The sequence below is a fragment of the Urocitellus parryii genome, chromosome 9, assembly GCF_045843805.1.
Source record: "Urocitellus parryii isolate mUroPar1 chromosome 9, mUroPar1.hap1, whole genome shotgun sequence".
Classification (NCBI taxonomy): Eukaryota; Metazoa; Chordata; class Mammalia; order Rodentia; family Sciuridae; genus Urocitellus; species Urocitellus parryii.
The window spans coordinates 131896943-131919997 of NC_135539.1; the positions used below are offsets into that span (position 1 = coordinate 131896943).

Consider the following 23055-nt stretch of genomic DNA (forward strand, 5'->3'; position numbering starts at 1 on the left):
GATGGTGGCAGGGGAGGTGGTGAAAGTGATCAGATCTGAGACAGTTAAGACCTGCGGGCTTTTTCTGGGAAATGAAAGACAAAGGATCAAGGACAAGCCCTAGGATTTTAACTTGAACAACTAGGTAGATGGTAGTATATTTAATGAAATGAAGAAGATTAGGAAAAGAACAGGGTTGGGATTGGAGGAAAAAAGAGACAAAGATTTACCTTTAATTTGTTTACTTTGGGGATTCCTTTAGCTATATGAATCAAGATCACAGCAGAAAATAGTTGGCACATTCAAATTAGCAAGACTTGGGCAGAGTATAATAAAGGTGCCATTACAGAGTCTGGGGAGTGTTGGAAGCCACAAGGATAGTGCAGCACCTCGAACAGGCTCCAGAACCTGCCTCTCAGGTGCAGATAGACCAACCAGGTACCAGAGCCTAAAGATAGAGCTGTTTGGAGAAGGCCAGCTGCCAAGAGCTAAAAAATTAAATTTTGAGTCACCAACACAGAGGACCCCACAGAAAGGGGGCTCAGAATGAATACCCTGCCCTCACTCTCCTCCTTCTCTTTGATTACCTGTATGTGCTTTCTGCCGTTTCTGAACGCTGGTGGAAACTGGCTCTGATGTAGCACATACAGGTCTCATCCATAGGGGACAGAGAGTGGATATGAAGGGACAAACAGATGCATCCACCCCATCAATCACCCAGGCAGGGATGGGCAACAGGTAGCTGGTGTTCAGGGCTAGAGATACAGAATTTGCAGTCATAGGCTTTTGAATCCCAAAGAGGAGCTCTGACCACCTCCAGGTCAAGCTAACATGAAAGCCCCTGTTGAGAAACAGGGGGGAAACAAAGGATACACAGAGGAAAGGAAGGAAGGAAAAAAAGCAGTGATGTGGCATGGAAGGCAGGAGGGGACAATGTCTGAAGCAGAGGGTGGTCAATGGTGTCCAGCACTGCTGGGAGACCAGGTAGGATGAGGACTGAAAACTGACCCCTGGATTTGACAAACACCAACTGATAAGCTGAACAAAAAAATGTGGGTGGAGGTGGGGCAAAAGGGGAAGCCATGTGGCCCTGAAGTAAACAGCCACCACACTCCTACCCAGATCCATCTCCAGATCAGCACCAGGCAGCAGGCATTCCAGTTATGCTTCTCATCAGATAATTTCGCTATTTCAGATATGACCCGTATTTTAAAAGTTTTGAAACTAGATTTGAATAAAACTTAAACTAAGATTATGTAGAAAAGCTAAAATAGAAATGTCTAGTAGTCTGTGAAAACTCCAAAATACTCTCTGGCAGCTACAACTAGACAACCTTTTTTTTAAAGTTAGCATCCAGGTTCAAGTTCTAACTGTATGACTTAAATCTGGGCAAGTGATTCACTTTTCTGAACCTTGATTTTCTTATCTTCCCTCCCCTAGAGAGGAGAGGTGTCCTTTCTTCCCCCACCACTCTGGTGTACGCTCTTTTATCTGAACTAACCGTGCTGTATTCAATTATCTGTTTTCCTCCATAAATTTAGCCTCTGAGGAATAGGAACCATCCTTTCCTCATCTTTGTATTTCTAAAGACATGTACTCAAGTTTGCAGGAAAAGAGATCATTGCCATTTCTTTACCTCCGAAAACCATGTTAAATACTAAGGCACATGTAGAAGGATGCCACGTGTGATTTTAGCAGCCAGCACACTTGAGGCACTAAAAGAAGCCCAAGGGGTCTGGGGCCTAGAGTGCAGGTTCAAGAGTGGGTGCTGGGGACTGAAGCTAAAGAAATCTGTTGGGTCATTCGCTTAAAAAAAAAAAAAAGTAAGACACTGATGCATGTGTGTGCACTCACACAAACACACTGAAACTCACATGGTACCCTATTAACATATACAATTTTAAGTGTGCATTATCAGTTTGAAATAAAATTATAAAGAAACACAAGAAAGTCAGAAATATGAAATTTGACACTCATTTCCCTCATTTGCTCAATTGCCTTAAGCAAATGAGTAATCATTCTGTGTGGCCGTTCCCATGGTGCAGAGTGAGTGTAGCACGGAAAGGTGCCGTGTTGTGATGTTTCCTGGTGATACAGTGGCAGTATTTTCTAGAGGAAAAGCCTTTAACAGGGTCAAAGGCTGTGCCAGAAGGCTGGCCAGAACCTCTCCATTACGGTGCTGGTGGAGTGGCAGGGCAAGGAGAAGGCCTGAAGTGAGCCTCAGTCTGCCCAGCTGGTCAGCATGGGCAGTTGTCTGAGTAGCTCTGTAAGATAAACTTTTATAATACTTTGAAAACAACAATAAAAACTAAACACATAGACCAGCAGAGGGACCTATTCAAAGTTATAAAATGCAAATGTATTTTCTACCAAACGTGGTGGCACACGCCTGTACTCCCAGCCACTTGGGAGGCTTGAGGAAAGGAAGATGAGAAGTTGGAGGTGAGCCTTGATGACTCAATGAGACCCTGTCTCAAAATAAAAAATAAAAAGAGCTGTGGATGTGGCTCAGTGGTAGAGTACCACAGGTTCCATCCCTAGTACAAAAAAACAAGCAAACAAACAAAAAAAACTAAAAAACTAAAAAAAAACTAAATGTAAAGGACTCTGATGTATTAATATAAACTATTTTAAGGAAGAATTTTAAAATCATCTCTTTATATCAAGAATTCCAGGACAATCAAGCAAACTAAAAGTCAAGTCTGACTTCTCATCTTATAAGAGCGAGTATGCTATAGTGATCGTTATCTCTGGAGCAGGACTGCCTGGGATGGAATCCCAGCTCAACCACAACTGGCCACGCAGCCATGGACATGGGACTCCATGCCTCCGTGCCTCAGTGCTCTTGTCATATCATGGGAGGAATGGTAAAGCAACCTTACAGTTATGGGGTTTAATGAGGAGGTGTGTGTACGGTGCTTAGAGCAGCTCTTGGCCACAAATACTCAGCAGATGTTAGCCGTAATTAGTAATCTGATGTGCATTTTATGAATCCACAATCAACCTGATTCCTACAAAACCTTTTCCTATGAGGAAAACTACAATCACCGAACTAAACAAAATACTCCAAAAACGGGGGGGGGGGCATCCCCCACCCCTCAGAAGCCCTTTCCCCCAAGTCTTCTAAGATGGAACACTGAACAAGACAAAAAGCACAGACTTACCAGTGGTACCAGTCGGACAGTTGGTGCACACTACCTCCTTTGTCTTGGGAACAACAGCACAACTTGAGCCCCCAGGACATGGACAAGGTTGGCAGTCAGAAGACGTGCCCACAGTCGAATCTCCGTAGTACCCATCACTACACTTCTCACAGTGGGGGCCAGCAGTATTGTCTCTGCAGTTACAGACACCTATTCAAACAGCAAGTGTGAGAGGACAGGCAAGAGTCCAAGAACATAAGACAATGAGCATTTCCTACCCAACCACCAAAGAAAAGTCAGGCCCAGCAACTGTCAATCATTCTCTCACCTGTCTCAGGGTCACAGGTCTCACTGTGTCCATTGCAGGTACAAAGCACACAGGGACTGTATGGTCCGAGACTCGGAGTTTCTCTTCTGTAACCCGGGAGACACATCTCACAGAACTGCCCTCCATAACCCACTGGACAGGTGCAGGTCTCCACCCAAGTTGCAGGGACCCCAGGCCCAGGACGAGCACTTGCCAGGGTGACATCATCCAGATATCCAGCACCTGTGTATACGGTGTGGAAGAGAGAATCACTGAAGTGCTTTCCATTTCCCAAAAGATTGTGAAAAGTCAGTCACTCAAGAGTAGCCAAATTCCAAAGAAAATTGGTCACTGGCTTAATTTATCTGCTGAAGAAGATAATTAGAAAATAGCATTCAGGACAACCATGTGGTACTGGGTGCTAAATTTAGTTCAACATTTTTTAAACACACACACACACACACACACACACCCACCCCACAAATTTGTCAGATTTTTGAGTTCTCCCAATTACCAATGTGAAAAATAAAAGCACTGAATAATCATTTGTGGCAAAAAGAGATTCAAGCAAGAGTGTAGAAGGAAAGAACAGTACAAGCCTATAGCAATTAAGTAGTGTTTTGCTCTTTTGCCATAAAAACAGGCAGAAACTACAAATTCAAGGATAAGAAAGAAGGGAAGCAACTGTACAGGTACACTTAGGTTGTATTTTTCGCCCTACACAGAATAGTAAAGATCAAGTAAATTAGGTCTAATGTGCACAATCATTCCAAAGCCAACATGCCATATGCTGCAATGCCTTCCCATTTTCAGAATGAAAACAGAAGAAGCCTTAAATCAACTGAGACCAATGTTCACGCCATCTGGCAGTGTCTCTGGCAGCAATGCTCTTTGGGCAAAGTGGGCCTTGGTGATCGCCACTCAGGTCACTCCACCTTAGCCTTCAGCAGTCTCTGCTCTAAGTAGGTTTTTTTATTTCCCCCATCCAAGTTACAAAAGGTGGCTTGCTATTTATATAATTCACTTGGAAACTGACCACCTAAGGTTAAAGCACACCTCTTATATTACTGGCTTAATTTAACCTTTCATACATTTATGGCTTTTTTGCCCAGTTAGATCATGAGATAAGCCTCCTCAGGCTAACATGCCTCCAACTCTAAACATTCTTAAGTCTCCCTATTCTAAAAATACTCTCTTCAGTCTTGTTCCTACTCCCAAGTTACAGTGCGGCTCTTTCCCTTCCCTTACAGCCAAACTTCTCTAAAGAATAGTCTTTATTTTTCTTCTTCCCTTCAGTTACTTTTCAAAGCACTGCAATCTAAATTTAGTTTCAACACTTCTGAAAAAAAAAATCAAAACTACAATCGACAAAAAGTCCCTTGCCAATGATTCCTTAATCAGCCAATCTAAAACCCAGTGGTGCTATCATCTAACCTGTTTATCCTCTGTAAAATTCCTTTCTCCTCTGGGTCTCAGAGCATGGACCTTAATTAACAGTGTTTCCAGGACTCCATCCTCTTTCTCTTTCTATATTTTGTATCACATTTCCAAATTTAAAAATTTAAATTTATGTTGACAGACTTCTAAATCTAGATCTATTGTTCTAACCTCTTCCTGGGGCCTAGGTTCATATTTCTAATTACTCCCAAGTGATTTTCATCTGGATATTCACACAAGCATCTCAAAAATCAATACGACTAAGCCACTGATGGCACTGTCAACGTCATCCCACCACACTGACTCAATCTCCTTCGAATAGCTTCACCTTCCTAGAGAAGTACCTCATTAAAAAAAAAAAAATTTAAAGGAAAATAATGTAAAACATTATTAAATTCTTATTTAAAATTACAGCAAATGATTACTGAATAATCTATAATTTTTCATAATTTAGCCAATGATTCAAAAGACTTGATAATTACAGAGCAGCAAAAAAAAGAAAATGAAGAGTAAGCATCTTGAACCAGTAGAATTATTAGGTTTTTAAAGAAAATCTATATTTACAATAACTTCAATTGACTTACTAGTGACAAAAGAATTGTACTTATTAATTTTAGTGAATTTTCTCTAGGTCCATGAAAGTAGGTTAAAACTATATTATTTTCTATATAATTCATGTGTAATAGGGTAGTTTATACTGTTTCTTTATAATCAGTGTTACAGTAGTAGAAGAGAGAAACTCTACATTATCAGGAATCCTTCTACCCAATTGTCTTAAACAATTCTTCTAAATGACATTACAACTCACTTCTCTCACTATATGTCCCACGAATCTTGATAGAAGTCAAGTTGTTTAGTAGCTTCTGAAATTCAAAAGGGGAAAGAGCAGGCCTCCAGGGGTAATCTGTTGCTTCATGGAGCCTGGGGAGATAGAAAGAGCTGCCTTAACCTTTGAAGGATAACCCTGGGTGCCGGGAAAGCATTTCTCATTCATCTTATCCTTTTATACCACCAACAATGCAATGCTCTGACAATCAGAAAGGAGATTTGTTGGTTTGACAATACAACTGGAGGAGGGAAAGATAAACAAAGGAAAGCTCCCTTCATCAAGGTCTCCTTGATCATCCAAAAGTTCTTTAACACACACTGGGGCGAGTATAGATAGAGAGACTGCTTTCACAATGCAGGTCACGCCCGACTTTACAAAGAAGGCAGCCTCACCTGAAGATGTACTTCACGGTGGTCTCGCTTGGGTAGGAATTGCCCTGTGCGATCAATGGCACGGACACTCTCAAGCCGGCTCCCTCCAGCACCAGGTCTTCTGCAGAGAGGCGAGTGTCTCGTCTGTCCACCCGGAAGGAGAAGGAGAGGTTCTGACCATAACTCAAGACCTGGTTGCCCAAGAACTTTGCTGGAAAGCAGACACAATGGTGGACAAGAACATGAGAATGAGGCGAAAGAGATGCACCCAGCAAGCCACACTGCTTCCCAGCCTCACTTACCAGGGGCAATGAAGTATCTAGGAAAGTAGCTATCTGAGATCACGGCGATATCTTGCCTCTCAGAGGACCACTCGAGAGATGCTTCAGAGCCATCCCTCTGCTCCACGCGCCACCCGTCCTCATCTGCAGACAGGATGAAAACACAAGCACTGTTACACGGCAAACATCCTGAACCAGTCATCAATAAAAATTTCCAATGAATGTTTCCTACAATAGTACCTATGTATGCTATGCCCCTTAAGCTATATACCACTATATTATTTATGTAACGTTTGAACTCACTGCTCACCACAGTAAACTCTACAACCATATATATATATATATATATTTTTTTTTTTTCTATTAAAGGACCAAAGAAGAAAAATCATGCATGTTAAGTAACATGGAATGTTTCCTCCATCAAAAACTCTCAAAGAGGAGGGTGAAGTGGCACATGCCTACAATCCCAAGCACCTGGGAGGCAAAGGCAAGAGTCTCTCAAGTTCAAGGTCAGCCTGGGTAACTTAGTGAGACCCTCTCTCAGAATCAAATATAAAAAGGGCTGGGGAGGGTCTGGGGCTATAGCTCAGTGGTAGAGTGCTTACCTAGCATATGCAAGGCCCTGGGTTCAAGCCTCAGCATCACATAAAAATAAATAAGTGGAATAAAGGTATTGTGTCCAACTACAACTCAAAAATAAATATTAAAAAAGGTGGGGGGGGCTGGGGATATAGCTCAGGAGTGGAATATTCCTGGGTTTAATCCCCAGTACTGCAAAACAAACAAATAAAAACCCTTAAAGACTTACTAATTCAAAAAACAAAAATATATTTTAAATTACAGTCTCAGAGTCCTAGGGGTACTGGGAGATAAAGTCTAAATTACCAATGTGAAAGGTAGAGGATATAGAATAAACACTGTAGCCGATTGCATTTGTACAGACAGAAGAGTGCCCAAAGCAGAAGCAGGGGGTGCAACCCTTAGGATTAGATGGTTCCAGATTAAAAAATCCAGGTTTGCATCTGAAAAAGATTAAAATGCAATCAGTTATTTTTTTTTTTACTTGAGATATGATAACACAATAAGAAAATGATACAGCTGGAGAAAGATGGGCTACCTCTCACAGTTGAAGCCTTCCACGTTGTCTTTGCAAACACACCTTCCTGTTTCCACGTTACATTCATCTATGCTGCCAGAAGGATTACAGGAGCACGGCCTATTCGATGGAAAATAGAATAAAATCATGAGAGAAGAGAAGGAAAGAGAGACTTCGCTCTTAAGTCAACCTTTGCTTTATATGTTAATCAATTCTACACATGGAACAATATAAACCTCTAAAGTCATCTTTCTGTTGGGTTTGGTTTCAGTCCAGGATTTTATCAACTTAGAATTGAAACTGCTCATTCTGTATGAACCAAACTCCGAGCAGCTAGCTCGTCACCACTTCTAGTCTTGAATCTTGTTGATGATTACCATGGGGAAAACGTTCACACTGCTGCCAACAAGTCACAGATCTACTGTTATGGACTGGCCATATATAGATTCTGCCCCGTCTCTGTTTTGTTTTGACATTTATTTTTTAGTCGTAGTTGGACACAATACCTTTGTTATTTATTTATTTTTTTATGTGATGCTGAGGATGGAACCCAGGGCCTCGCACACTCTAAGCAAGCACTCTACCACTGAGCCACTCACTCCGACTCCCCATCTCTACCTTTGAGAACATTTTACCTGCATCCTGCCTCCGTGAGAGAATGGAATCCAGGCTGGCATCGGTCACACTTGTCACCCATCACTCCTGGCTTACAGCTGCATCTGCCGTAACTATCACACTGTGTGCTGAGAGAACCTGAAGTTTAATGAGTTCACTGTCAACCACCAATCCAGATACGGAAGTAAAATCAATGTGTCAAAAGAAAGACAACTGGTAACTAAAAGAAATGCCTGACGACTGAAGTGTGATCTCCAGATGATCTCTCAAAATCCCACCCTTTTACTCCCTGACATTTAATCTTCCAGACATACCCGAAGTTGATTCTACTCAATTAAGAACCACTCTGCCTGCCACGGCACACCTGCGCAAGACCTGTCACTTCTCTGGAGGTGAGCACAGGCCCCTTAAGGCTGTGCCTAGAACTTAGATATGTACAGGAACATACAACAAAATGATTGTTAAACTCCTGAAAAGGTGCAGTGGACTGGATGCTGTGCACCTCTAGATACACACCAAATGCTGAAAACAGTCTGGCCCTTGAAGGAGATTAGACTAAAAAAAATCATTAACAAGAAAGATCCTTTTACAGTCAAAGTTCAAATGGTCTGCATGACCCTGTTGCTAATTATTTACAGAACCATTGCTTGGGCCACCATGCACTTTCCTACACATCACAAGAGCATGCGAAAGCTCAGCAAGGTTAACGACAGTGAAGGTAGGGGTAGAGGCAGATTCTGAGTTGTTACATGCTACAGTAATGTATGCACCTCCACTGATGTTCAAATGTGCAGGAAGCCAAGTTTTACTTCCTGGGCATTAGGGAACTCTTGTCTCTCAATCCATCAGGGTGAAATGGGTCCCTGCTGTCACCTACCAACAGGACTGCAGTGACATGGAGAGCAGGCTTCGTTGTTCCCCAGGCGGAAGAAGTTCTCCCGGCACCTCTCACAGTGGGCACCATCAGTGTTATCCCGGCAATTGGTACAATGGCCGCCATGGCCCGTGGAACGGTAGAGCTCAGGGTCAAAGTAGCATTCCTGCGATCGGCCACTGCAGTCACAGGCTGTCAAGCAAGACACATGAGTAGTGTCAGATCCATGTACTTTAAAGAATGGCATTTTAAAAGACGTCAATAAAATCAAAAGATAACTTCCCACATGTCTGTGAGAGATACGTGGTGACAGAATAAGAATGACCACCAGATGCATTGTTCCTTAGAAATAAAACAAAAAACCAGTATGTCAACAAAAAGTTTATATAGCCAGATTATCAGCTTATCAAGAAATATTCATCTTTATTTTTAAAAAATAGGGTTTCATAAAATATAAGGAATTCCCATGCTCAGAAAATAATTTGCCTCCAGGTAGCTATTCATATACAGGTAAAAGCCAACTCAAACTACAATTTTCCTGGCTCTTTATGCTTCATTTCCAATTCTAACTCCATGAACAAGGTGCCAATTTACATACAAGCACCAATTCTACCTTTTTATTTTTTTTTATTTATTTTTTTTTTTAGAGAGAGTGAGAGAGGAGAGAGAGAGTTTTTAATATTCATTTTCTAGTTCTCGGCGGACACAACATCTTTGTTGGTATGTGGTGCTGAGGATCGAACCCGGGCCGCATGCATGCCAGACGAGCGCGCTATGGCTTGAGCCACATCCCCAGCCCACCAATTCTACCTTTTTAGACCTCAGGCAATTTAAAGACATTGAGACATTAACTTTCCAAGTGCCAGATTACTTGCATATCCATTCTGGGAAACCTGAGGTGCATGGACCAAGATCATTTCCTCTGTGGATGGAGCAGAATTAAAGGGAATAGATGCTCCTGACACATCTACCTCCCAGGAGCCACAGTTCCAACAGGGTTGTCTGTTAAGCACAACCATATTTTAAGAATAAGTGTCTTTAGTCACAAAGTCTTTACGACATTTATGTTAAGGTGATTTTTCTCCCAATTATTGATTCTGCCCAGAGTATATAGTAGTATCTTGAGTGCTAAATAAAGTTTTGTTTGATTTCTAGATAGAGGAGGACCTGTTAACCTTTTAAAAATATTTTAATATTCTTTTTTCCTTCCCTTCCACATAATCAGTTCTTTTGTGAAAACATTTTTTTTTTCTTAAGAAACTTGAATCACGGCCCAAAACCTATAATTTGAGTTTTGTTGTTAGTCGTATAGTTCCCTTTCCATCTTCTATTGCTCCTTCTCTTCCCTCAAGCTGCCCAGTTACCCCTCAATCAGTCCACCCCACCTACGAAGTCTGCTGCTCTGAGACTATGAAGCAGAGCAATCTGTGTCCACACTGATCCAACCCAGAGCAAAAGCAGATTTGTGCCTCCCTCAACAATAGCTCATATGAGAGAAGGAAGCTATCATTTTCTCTTCCCTAGCCTCAGAATCCTGACAGGACTGAGTCCTATCCCAACTCCCCAAAACTTCACTCTTTGAAGCACCACGGTGTTGAAGAGACCAAGGAGGAAAGCAAATTGACTTATTTCTTCATTGAAAGTTCTTAACTAGAGCAGCCAGTTTGCTGGCTGTGGTAAGCTGGCTATATTTCATTTGCTTTTCTTATAATTTCCTGCGTGGACTAAAAATATAATACCATTAAGAAGAATACTTTCCAAAGCTATGAGGACTTCATTTTTGTCTTTTGCCAGCCTTTATTATATAGCTTCCAACACTGGGTACTTCAATACAGTGATGGAATTAAAGAAGCTCCACCAAGTGCACAGAAATGCTAGAGGAGGCTGTGAATTTTATCTGTAAGTCTGGAATTTGTTTGAGGGAAAGAAAAGATGAATAAGAAAATCTGCTCCAGGCACATCAATGAAAATACTCATGAGTCAAAATAAACCCTTCCCAAGGTTTCTGCCAATAATTTCTGCAAGTTCACAGTGTCTTCTTTCGTATTACATTTATTCCCAAGACAGTATGATGAAAAATATTTGTAAGGGCAAAAGAACATCATGGCTGTCTTAAAAGTTTGTTTGTGTTAATCCCTTGGCAAATGATGATTCCATGGTTTCTTTCCTGGGAGGTTTCTTTCTCTATCTGTTCAGAATAAATCATAACACTATAAAGAAATAAATAACATGTTATCTTTTTCATTTTGCCTTTTTCAAGACTACAGAACCTACTCTTCCTCCCAAAGCTACCAGTTCTCCACAGTGGCAACGGGAAAATTTTCCCCACTGTACTTGTTAGTGAGATAAAGGAAAAACAAGTTTTGAGAAATAACCTTTTGATTAGTCTAGAATTCACTGTACCTGACACATGCTAATCAAGTTGTCTTTTTTGAGTAAATTAAATTAGCATTGATAGGAAGAACAATGTAATAAGCCTTCTATATCTGTGGGTTCGAAACCCAGATATTCAAACAACTGCCAATCAAAAGTGTTTGGGGGAAAAAAAAAGTGTCTGTATTGAACACATACAGATCTTTTTCCTGTCATTATTACCTAAACGATCCATTATAAGAATTACCTATACAGCATTTACAATGTATGGGGTAACAGAAGTAATCTAGAGTTCATTTTAAAAGCATATGGGGGGTGTGCGTAGCTTACATGCAAATACTATGCCATTTTACACAAGGAAGTTAAGCATCTGCAGATTTCAGTATTTGAGGAGGGTTGTGGAACTGAATATTGAAGGAAGCTTGTATTTTAAAGGGCATTAAGGAAAAGAGTAGAATATTTTAGTGGGACTTGTATGTCTAGTATTTGAATCTAAGCAAATTTCCAAACCCTGATGCTGCTGCTTCTGTGCTGGTACTCATGAAGGAGACACAAATGAGCCCTGTTTATCTTCATAGCCAATTGCTTTTGTCTATGATTTTCCTCTGACACACATGCAATTTGCTACTCTCAGACTGCAAAAAGGATACGCCTTTCACAGTTTTCCTTTCTGGGAGGAATAAAGAACGGCTGGTTCCTCCTTCTACCTCTGGAAGTCCTTAAGACAACAGGCAGACAGCCCAGGGGCACTCACGCAGGCACTCGCTGGCACTTTCAGCAGTTGCCCTCCTCCACGGCCGGTCATTGAAGAAAGGCAGGCACTTTTCACAGTCCACTCCATACGTGTTATGTTTGCAGTTACACACCAGCTTGTCAAATTCATTCTTCACACACTCGCTGGCATGTCCGTTACATTTACACCTGGAAAGAGAGGAGATGTCCCCAAGAATGAACTCCTGCAAGTTCCCAGAAATGATGTAGAAAAACTATGTATACAGAGAACCAGAAACAACCAAAGAATGCTTTTGAATTTTACTGTTCAAAATGTAAACTAAGGAAATGAGCAAGACTAAGTTAAAAGAAAGAGCAGCTTTATTTAAAAGGGAAAAGGCCTTAACCAGGTGTGAGAGGAAAGCCCCTCACAGTTGCTGAGGACACCTGTAGGATCAATTCCTGAACTCAGGTGCGTGTTGAGAGGCAGCAGGGTACTGTGGTTAAGAAGGCTACAGTGGTTAAAAAGGGCAGGGAGCAATCCCAGCAACTGAGGAGGATTACAAGTTTCAGGCCAGCCTCAGCAACTTAGTCCCTAAATAAAAAATTTAAAAAGAACTGAGGATGTAGCTCATTGGTGAAGTGCCACTGGGTTTAATCCTAAGGACCACAGCAATGTTAAAAAAAAAAAAAAAAAAAAAAAAAAAAAGCTAGTGGAGTAGGAAGTCAGGCTGCCTAGGTCTGAAACCCCTGTCACTCACCAGAGTAACTGAACCTCACCTGTAAAGCAGGGATGACGACAATGTCTACCTTGCAGGATTATTGTGAGGATCAAGGAGTTGCCTCATTTATGTGCTCAGGATTGCACAGGCACATATATCATATATTGCCAATAATCTGGCATACTGATTTCAATGTGCAGGTGGTGAGACACCAAATTAGATATGTCGTCCTCCATGCGAGTATCTAGGAGTGAGAATATTCCCTCAGGCTGCATGGGACAAGACTCCTTGAAGGATTCCCGAGATGCAGGTATGGTCATAAACTAGCACCCAAGGACCCTCGTGAATACTAACTGCATGGTGGAGCAAGGACACTCCCTCACGAGTTTCCTTAAAGACTGTGGCCAGTTTCATAGCTCAACTATCATTTGAAAATACATGCAAACACTCTGGAATCATCTAAAGTGTGCCAGGATGAGTCCCAAATTCAGATTTCCTGCTCTCTTCCTTCCCCTGCGCTGTTCTCCTTGGCTGCTGCACAAGCTTAAATGTCTACTGTGACCTAAAGTTTTACTCGTCTACAGCTAAACTCATCATCTCCACCAAATTAGCCCATCTTCTTCACTCACTGTGTTAATGATAGTATTTTTCTCCTAGATCACTGAACCTTAAAATCATTTTAGACTAAGTCTTGACAATCAGTCCTACATAAGAAAATGGATCTGTATATTCTTTTCTATTCCATTGTCTCCAACACCTGATATCAGGTATGTGTCACCTAACACCTGACTATACAGCATCATAACAGAAATATGAATTCTCTAATTATATCCTACATTCACTCTGCTTGATACTAATCTCCATAATCCACTGTTTTGATATCACTGCCTATTCCAGAAAGTATGCCTGATATCTCATTGGTTACAGTCTTCATTACTTTCACTAAGCATCATTACCAGGAACACAATGTGCAAAAATGATGTTTCTGCTCTTGATATGTCATAGGCTCATACAAGGTAAAAAAGTACAAGATTCTTGACGTCCTATCTAAGGTCTTGGGCCACTAAATTATCATTCAGGTTAATAGTTCTACAAACTTATATAAGACATTGTTATGGTTTGGATGTGAGGTGGGTCCCAAAAGCTCATGATGAGCCTTAACATAGTTGATGAATTAATCCCCTGACCAGATTACTGAGTAGTAACTGAAGGCAGGTGGAGTGTGGCTGGAGGAAGTGGGTCCCCAGAGGCATGCTTTTGGAGTATATAATTTGTATTTGGCAAATGGATTCTCTCTCTGCTTCCTAATCCTCATATGAGCCGGTTCTCTCCATCATACTCTTCCACCATGATGTCCTGCCTCACCTCAAGCCCTGAGGAATGTCTATGGACTGAGACCTCTAAAACTATGAGCACCAAATAAATTTTTCCTCCTTAAAATTGTTCTTGACAGTTTTAGTCACAGCGGCAAAAGAGAGCTAAATGAACTAAAATGAACATTTTTCTTACTTCACGTAGGTTTATACTCTCCCATCTCGGTAACTTTTGCTCCTGGCCATGGCCATCCTCCTGCACCCAGTCCAGATGTCTTTCCTCCTTATCCAAATCCTACCCATTCTTCAAGGCCCAAATAAGATCCTCCTGCTCTTCTAGCCTGACAGTTCTGGGTCATTCTTGATATATGGAATTTTTCTATTGCTGCTTGATATTTTTATACTTAAAACATGTGACCATACTAGCACAGGTAGAACATTCTTATCCCTTGGGATGAGAAGAGTTTGGGATTTCAGGTTTCCACAGATTTCAGAATATCTGTATACACATAATGAGAAATCTTGAGGCTGGAACCCAAGTCTAAACATAAAATCCATTTAAGTTTCATATGCACCAGGGCTGAAGGTAGTTTTATGTCACATTTGAAGTGTGCCTGCATTTTGACAATGACCCATCACCTGGGATCAGGTGTAGAATTTTGCATCATGACAGCACTCAAACAGTTTTAGCTTTTGAAACATTTCTAATTTCTGGATTAGGGACTTTCAACCAGTATTTAAATTTCTATGCAATCATTCATGACCTGCCGCTTTTATTTGGAAACTTCTAGAAGGTGAGGCCTTCTCAGAAGGCCAGTCTTACTCTTCCTTAGCAGTCTTGCTTCCCTGTGCTGGGGCTCTGCATTTAAATGGTCAGTGTGTGCTAAGGTATTGGTTTGACAAGGTTTTGTTTTCTCTGGAAACTAATCATTTAGTTTCCAGAGAAATATTCTAGGTTGCTGCCTGTCCTTCCAGATATGTATTATCCCTAAGTCCTGACACTCTTGCTGTTAGTAAGGAAAAAAAAAATCTAGCAACAGCATGGATGCAGCTGTAAACAAGGCGCTACAGTCACTTCTACAGCAGAGCACGTCCAAGGCAGATTTAATAGTTTGCTTACCTGCCACCCACAGCGAAATCAGAGATTGCATAATAATAGGACTTGAGAACTTTGGGGTCATTAAACACTTCATCTCCAAAAGTGTTCAGGCGATTGAGAGTCACTCTGATGTCAGTAGCTGTTACCCACTCCTGTCAGGGAGCAAACACAGAAATATAAGAGAGTACAGGAACTCTGATGAGAGACATAAAAGTGATGACGTTTTCTAAGTAGTTCGTGTATAATCTAAGGTTTGTCCTTTTCTAGCACTAAATCTATTAAAATACTCAATGACTCCTTAATTTCCTGATGTTTTTCTCCTCCTAGATTCTTCCCTTCTTTGATTGACACTGTTACTTTAACATTCAGGCTAGAAGAAGCAAGACTAGTTTCTTCCACAAGACTGTTCAAAGGTTTAAGTGAAACACATATTTAAAAGACTGGTGTACGGGCTGGGGGTTGGCTCAGTGGGGAAGTACTTGCCTAGTGTGTACAAGGCCTTGAGTCCCACCCCTCGTACCACAAAAATAAATAAAAGGCTAGCATATATTAGGTGCTCAATACATGTGTCACTTCTCCCCATTCCACATCTACAACCCAAATGCAGAGACCAGCTCAGAGGTCACAGACCACCATACTGTTCTAGATATGCCTCCCTATTCCTGTTCTGTACCATCTATCCCTCCCCTCCTGGACCAATCCCTACTAACAGATCTGGGGGAAATACCCATGTGTGAACTTGGCATTGGTTTGGAACAATGAAATGTGGCCTTTTGTCTTGACCTTTCCCACAGCATCACCTTTTCCATGAGGTCTTCCCTGGCCACCCTATCCAAATGGCTATCCCTCCCCAGCTCCCTACTTTCCTTTCCTGTGCTATTTGTATCATCTGCTCCCACCATCTGACTATAAGCACCAGGTGGCAGGCAGTCAGTGTCTGTTTTGATTACTGTGTTCAGTGAACAGTAGGTATGCCAAACGAATAAATGAACCTGAAGAGCCCACGTCTGACCACGTTGGAACAAAGGTTCCACAGCTTTCCCCTAGGTTTCACCAGATCTGAGCCCTGACACCAAGTGCCCCTTCACTGAACTGACTTAATCAGACATTTATGTGTGTGGTAGACTGGTACAACAACGATCCCATGAATCCCACCTGCCAGAACCTCGCCCTGTGCTGACATTTTCCACACTGTGCTTGTGTGTCTGGCTGGTTTGGGGGAGGAGACATCAGCAAAGGTGACACCAACAGGCTTGTCTAGCAATTACACACAAGGACCTGCCCTCCCGGGACACTTCCTCCCCTGCATGGGAAGCCAGGTCCTGCCTTCTGAGGATGGAAAATGACCTGCTGTGTGAGTGAACCCAGGCCAACTAGAATCACGGAGAAAAATAAACCACAGATGTTCAGAAACATTAAGTTTTGGGATGGCAGATCATGTGTGACCACCCAAAGGTACCATTTCTGCTCTAAGTCCTGGGGACCTTCCTAGGCATTACAGGTTAGAGTCACCTTCAGAGGTGTAATGAGCAAGTGCAAAGGTGCAGGCATCTATGCTTCCAGAAGGCTCCACGAGAGTAGGGTGACACACCTCTGCTTAAGAACCACTGCCTTAAACTATGCCAAATTGGCACACAGAGCAACATGGAGAGCTCATAAAAGCTAATCTCTTTGACACTTTGAGTATAATTAGAAAGAAGAAGAGATGATGACTTCACTGCATCCAGTCTTGGAATTCCACAACAACTCCCACTTGTGGCCACAACCGTTGGAATTTGTTAGTTGTCTGTAATGTAAATAGCTAAACATACCCCTGCTTAATGCTTTTATAACTTCTACCACCTGCACCTTGATCACAGCTCTCCATGAAGGAGGGCTGACGCTTAGCCAGTGTTGTTTCATCATGAGCATCTTAAAAAGAGCAGACGCTAGAGCTGGACTTCACAGGGCCTGAATCTCAATTCTGCCACTTAAAACTGTGATCTAGGGCAAGTTATAAGCTTTCTCAGCCTCTGATTCCTCATCTATAAAATGGAAATAATGAAAGTAACTTACGGAGCTATTATGAGTTAAAAGAATCACTATCTCTTAAGAGCTTGGATTAGCACTTACCACATTGTAGCACAGGTGAGTAATAAATGCTGTTATTACAACGATGTATGCTTAGAAATGCTCCTATACAGTGAAAGCAGGAAGGGCTGCCTCCTCCATCTGGGAGCCTGCAGCTTCTGGAAGGAGAGGACATCTGTCTCTCTCCTCATTCAGACCAGCTGACAATCCAGCCCACTCTCCTTGGCCATGGGACATGCGGACCACAGCTCTTACATCCAGAAACACATAATTAAATGAAATGACCAAATTATGCAGATGCCTATAGCATTTTTACCACATGCATTCTCACTAGTTTCTATGGGCATAAATAGCAGCAGATGAATTTCCACAGCAGGGGAAGCTGCTCAAGACACGTGACACTAAGACACATAGTTAGCACAGGCACCAAGAACCACAGCCACAACTTCATTACACAGCTCTTGCCTGCTGACCATACTGTTGCCTGTCCAGGACAGGAAAACACAGCAATCTGCTGCAGGAGGAAATGAGGCTGGCAAATGCTTCCTGGTAAGGCCTCCCCCCAGCGTTTGATCTTCTGCTTTTCCATCTATCCGAATCAACTGTTCTTTCTGCCATTCATTTTGAACATGGCCTACTCCCATTCCAAGAAACATTTTTCTGAAAGGCCTCTGCAAACATATTCACTGTTCACCATAACTTCAGAATTTACCAAGTACTTTCACATTCGCCATCTCCCAGCAACCATCAAAGGAAGGAGGGAACTAACTGGACCCACCGAGACACATACTCTTTGATTTGGCACTGTTCAAAACCATACAACCAAATTAGTGAGAGACCTTGAACATAATAAATTTCAGAGAGGAAATAATGAGAGAACACTACAGTTTTCAGAAGACTCAGAAAAACAGCAGGATTTCCTATTTAGAAATCATAACAGGTTTTCATAAAATGTACACAGCATTTGCAAATCCACATCCAGTCTTCCTTGTCTCAGTCGATGAACACAGGCCACCCCAGCTAGATGATAACCTCAGCCACATGACAGTAGTGTCTCCAACTCTGTTTGTATGCTGAGACAGGCACAGGGCTCAGAACTCTTTCCCATTATCCAGCTAGATCATACAACAAGTTTACAGAAATCTAAGTAATAGAAGATTCCAAATCAGGGTACACAAGGAAAGCACATATAGAATTGGTTAAAAAAAAAAATCTTTAATTTCTTCTGCCATTAGACAGGGAAAGGTTTCTATCACAACACTTAAGTGCAATACCATGGATACCTAACTGGTACCTCCACTAACACCCATCCTTTTAGATGATGAAAAATTCTTATAGTGATTGGCAGAAGAGTTAGACAAGCCCAACCAAAATCTCCCTATGTAATAATGGAGGAAGGTGGCATTCTTAAGTATCTTGCTTCAACTGTTCCCCTTTGCTAACTTAAAAAAAAAAATACTTTTTATTTTTGTCAAATCAAAGAGGTAAGAAAAGATGCAAGAGTACTTGGATAGATTAGGTCCCATTATCTTCTTCCAAAGGTCAGAGGCAGAATATTTCTGCCTCAAGTGCACAGACTAAAATCAGACTTGTTCAACTTGTTAAAAACTTGTAGTGTCCATGCCAGGGTATCTTTGCAAGTACATAAGGACGTGAGAACAAACCAGGTGGTAGTAAGAAAATAATTTCCCTGGCACAAACAGCAGAAAACTCAGCTGTCCATCAGAAGTAGGTTCCACTCTGATCCCCTCCCTAGCAGTGGGGCTCCAGGCCCGCTGCCTGACCTTCTAGCACCTGGTACGTGGAAGAGCTACCTGGTCCCCCCGCCACGCTGAGGCTACCTACCTGCAGCACAGGACTATTGTCAAAGTTGTAGGCACTGGGCCTGCCCTCCAGGGTTGAGAAGGCCACGTTGCCTCCGGTGAGGGGAGAAATGTCACTGAACTCATCGGTACACAAGGCCTGCTGCTCATCCCCTCCTGTCCTGATAAAGCCACGGCTGGCCTTCAGGTAGGTGTTCTCGCAGGAGCCACTGTAGTACTGGTAGGGGATCCAGGGCCCATCCTCCCGCGTGCGCTTGTAGATGGCGAAACTCTCGGGGCGGCTGGTATGGAACTTGAGGCGCACGTAGGTGATATCAAAAGCTTTCCCTGTGGGACAAACACACGAGAGTTCATGAGCCCTAGGAGTGAAGGCCAGGAAACCCCTCCATTCCTAGTTTGGTCTGGAGGATACAAGTCTCCTGTGCACATTAGACCAAGACAACCCCAGAACACACCACATGCTGGCTATGTCAAGTAGGACATCCTAAAACTGCAAGCAGTGTACATTTTCCCACAGAATGACAAAGTACAGATAGGTTCAAACATCAGCTCGTAAAGACCTGTTCATGACATACATTGCTGAAACTCTGTCTGCAATGAAAACTGGTTGCATCAGTACTTTAAAAAAAAAAAAAAAAACTAAAACTAAATTAAAAACATTTATTCTTAAATCTGGTGCTTCAACAAAAGCTTAATTAACAGATACAAAAATATTTGCTGACTTTCTAAATGGTCTACTTGTAAGACTTTTAAAATCTCATTCTTTATTAAACATTAATGTCATTCTTGATGCAATACTATTTACTTATCCAAATTAAGAAACAGAGATTTTAGGAAGGGAGGTAGTGTCTGGGAGATGGAGCAGGAAGTAGAACAGGAAAGAAGAAAAAAAAAGTTTTCCTTCAGAAGTTCAACAAAGAGATGGGAAGAAAAGAGGCTTAAAGATTGTACTTGGATGTGTTCAAAAGAGAATACATGAATCGGAAACTCTGAGAAGGGCAGGAAAAGGGAGGAGTCGATGGGCTGCCACCCCTCTAGAAGAAGAGTCACTAGGTCAGACAGTTCCCTGCAATAACTAGTGCACAGTCTTATGGTCAGGATGGCTTGGCTGCCAGCCAACGTGTTCAGATGGGTAAAAGAAAGAATGTGCAACTGTGTTTAGTCACTATTCATTCACACACTGGGTCTTTTTGTTTGTATCAATTTTTTCTATCTATTTTGTTACTTTTATGTTATAGTACAGATCCCAATTTGGTCAATAAGTATAGTTGGGCAAAACTAACACATTCGGACCTGAGCCATATACTGGGGGACAGGAGAAGCTTATTAAACTTGGGACAGTCTTCTCACAAGTGAATTAGCTCCTCAGGAATAACCATCCCGACCTCTCTGGCAATGCCCTCTTATTGGTGATAAGGAGATTCATGGTGTCTGTTCAGGCCACACTCTAAAACTCAGCTTTATCCACAGCAAAACTGATATGATAAGCTAAATCTATTTTTCAACTGGATCATATTTCTGCTCTTGCCATTTTCTCTTCTGTAAAAATGAGGATGATGGTACTGGCCAAATTCTATTGTTATATTGTGTGCATGTGTGATAAGTAACAACAAATTCCTCCATCATGTACACCAGTTAAAAAAAAAAAAACAGGTAGGAAAAAAAATTAGGATGATATTCCCTGCTCCACCCACCTCAAAGGGTTGTAGGAAGGTCAAACTAAGACCTTGCATGTGCCTGATGAACTGAAAAACTTGATACAGATATAAAGCATTATTATGGTAAGATATATGGAAAAAATTATTAGACTAGGCCCTTGGATATGTTCACACATAAAGATTTTGCTGTAGCATGGACTACCAGGGTACAGGTGCCAAAGGATATATATGAATAAGGATCTGGCACTTAGGATGTAAGACAAGGCTTTGCCTGGACACAGACCACCTACACACAGTTAATGCACCTCATGTTAAAAGAATGCAAGTTTAACCTTTATTGTATCTATTGTGTCAAAAATGTCAAGCCCTCACCTCTGAATGAGACTCATTATCTCAGACATTCAAGAATGGTAAAACAGTCTAATTATATGCAGGAGCAGTTAGCTCAGGATGTTCAAAGGCTTCCTCACTAATCTGTGGATTACAGATTACCTTGCTTTTCTATTCTCTCTCTTCCTTGTGGACATCCTATTGTTCTTTAGCAAGCTGACTGCAGCTGACTGGGCCAAAGGAGAGAAGGTAGAAAGGACCAGGGGATCTGTGTTCCAGATCAACTTCTGCCTCTTCAGGGAGGGGCCAGCAGCCCAGCTGAAGTCCCCCTCCACTGCACCATTAAAAAGCCATATTCTGAAGTAAATGGGCACATGTGGCCACTCTCACCAAGACCACATCACACACCCAGGGATGGCAAAACATCCAGAAAGTAATTCCGCCTGCATCAAACTCTGGGGCGGCCTAGCTCACGGGCACTGGCCTGGCCTGGCCATCTCTGAGCATGTTTTGGAGCTGCAGTTTCCATTTTACCCTCTTGCACACGCTCTGTGGTGACCTCAGTGGAGGCTGCTTCCTCACTTCCCCCCAAGACAGCCACAGGCACTGCCCTCAGAGTCGCAGTCAATCCAGAGTGGACACAGACAAGTTCAATTCTGTGGTGATTCTAGAATAGGGGAAGGGAAGCACGCAGGGGGACCATGGAGGAAGGTCACCCAACCCAGTGCATGAGGTCAAGAAATGTTTCCTAGAGGAAGTGGCACCTAAATCCAAGACCTGAGGAATGCTTAGAGTTAGCTAAGCAAACAGGGGTCAGCTGTCCAGACAGATAAAATGCCCGTATGAAAGTCTAAAGAACACGAGGCGTGATCCGGGAAGAATAAGGGCTGCTCAACACATCAGAACAAGAGAGAGGCCGGAGGGAGTCAACAAGAAGCAGAGCACGGAACAAACTCGACGTAAGGGTAATGGCCAGCTTCTGAAGGGCAGACACCAGGACACAAGGCCACATTTCATGCTGTGGGCCCAGCGTGGAGATTAGAAGGGATGGAGCTGAAGACAGAGGTTAAGACAATGTGGTGGGGGGGCAGGGGCTCAGGGGTAGAGCGCTTGCCCACTATGTGTGAGGCACTGGGTTCCATCCTGAGCAGCACACAAATACATAAATAAATAAAATAAAGGTACTGTGTCCATCTATAATTTATTTATATATATATATATTTTTTTTTTTTTAAAAAGATGATGATGTGCTGGTACTCCAGGGGAGATGGCAGAGGCTAAATTTAAGGCAGGGACAGTGGAATGAAGAGAAGCAAAAGGATCTCAGGAGGGGTAGGAGGAAAGCCCAGCTGAAGGCGCCCTCCACTGCACCGTTATCTCTCTGCTTCCCTCAGCCACTCTATCCCAGTCCATGAGGTGGAAAGATTAAGAACAACATTCAGTTGTCTAGTTTTAAAACAACCAAATGGAGAGTAGCAGCATTCACTAAAACAGAGAACAGGGCAAGGTAAGCAGGCAGGGATGACGATTTGGGGTGACTTCAAGTCACCTAGACAAGAGGAGATGAGTAGAAGGGAACTGGTTGTGGGTGGTCTGAAGGCCCAAGAGACTTCTGAAACACACAGCTTTGGGGGCCATTAGCATGTCAATGGATACTAAAGATCTGGGCAAAGGGATGAACAGTGAGCCACCTCAGAGCTGATTTTCCCCATCACCCAAGAGCCAACAGAGCAAGCTACAGGAGCAACCGCGGGTAAGAGAAGCCAAGGAAACTGACCAAGGAGCATCCATTGGCTGAGCCAGAGAGGCCAGTGCTGCACCTGAAGCAGTTCCAAGCGCAGGAATCACAGACCCTGGAACGGAGGATGGACAACAGGAAGGTGCAAGATGCGTGGTCAGCCTGCTCTGGCACTGGGCCAAAGGGCAGCATCAAGAAGGGATGAAAATGGGGGGAGTCCAGAGCCAAGGCAAGTTTCCTTTTCCCTTTTTCAGTGCGCTTACTGCTGCTGTGCTGGGGTCCGCAG

General features: G+C 42.5%; 1 protein-coding gene across 1 annotated transcript in view; it reads right to left on the reverse strand.

The window, feature by feature from the left end:
* The window catches only part of Lamc1 (laminin subunit gamma 1), a 110821-nt gene that overhangs the window by 23636 nt on the left and 64130 nt on the right, over nucleotides 1-23055 (reverse strand). The window contains exons 2-13 of the mRNA XM_026392892.2: nucleotides 19066-19370; nucleotides 15172-15302; nucleotides 12060-12226; nucleotides 8936-9124; nucleotides 8079-8196; nucleotides 7465-7563; nucleotides 7233-7369; nucleotides 6369-6491; nucleotides 6088-6277; nucleotides 5675-5787; nucleotides 3451-3672; nucleotides 3144-3332 (exon numbers count right to left, since the gene is read on the reverse strand). Of these exons, the coding sequence (XP_026248677.2) occupies nucleotides 3144-3332; nucleotides 3451-3672; nucleotides 5675-5787; nucleotides 6088-6277; nucleotides 6369-6491; nucleotides 7233-7369; nucleotides 7465-7563; nucleotides 8079-8196; nucleotides 8936-9124; nucleotides 12060-12226; nucleotides 15172-15302; nucleotides 19066-19370 (1983 nt within the window). The remainder of the gene's footprint in view (nucleotides 1-3143; nucleotides 3333-3450; nucleotides 3673-5674; nucleotides 5788-6087; nucleotides 6278-6368; nucleotides 6492-7232; nucleotides 7370-7464; nucleotides 7564-8078; nucleotides 8197-8935; nucleotides 9125-12059; nucleotides 12227-15171; nucleotides 15303-19065; nucleotides 19371-23055) is intronic.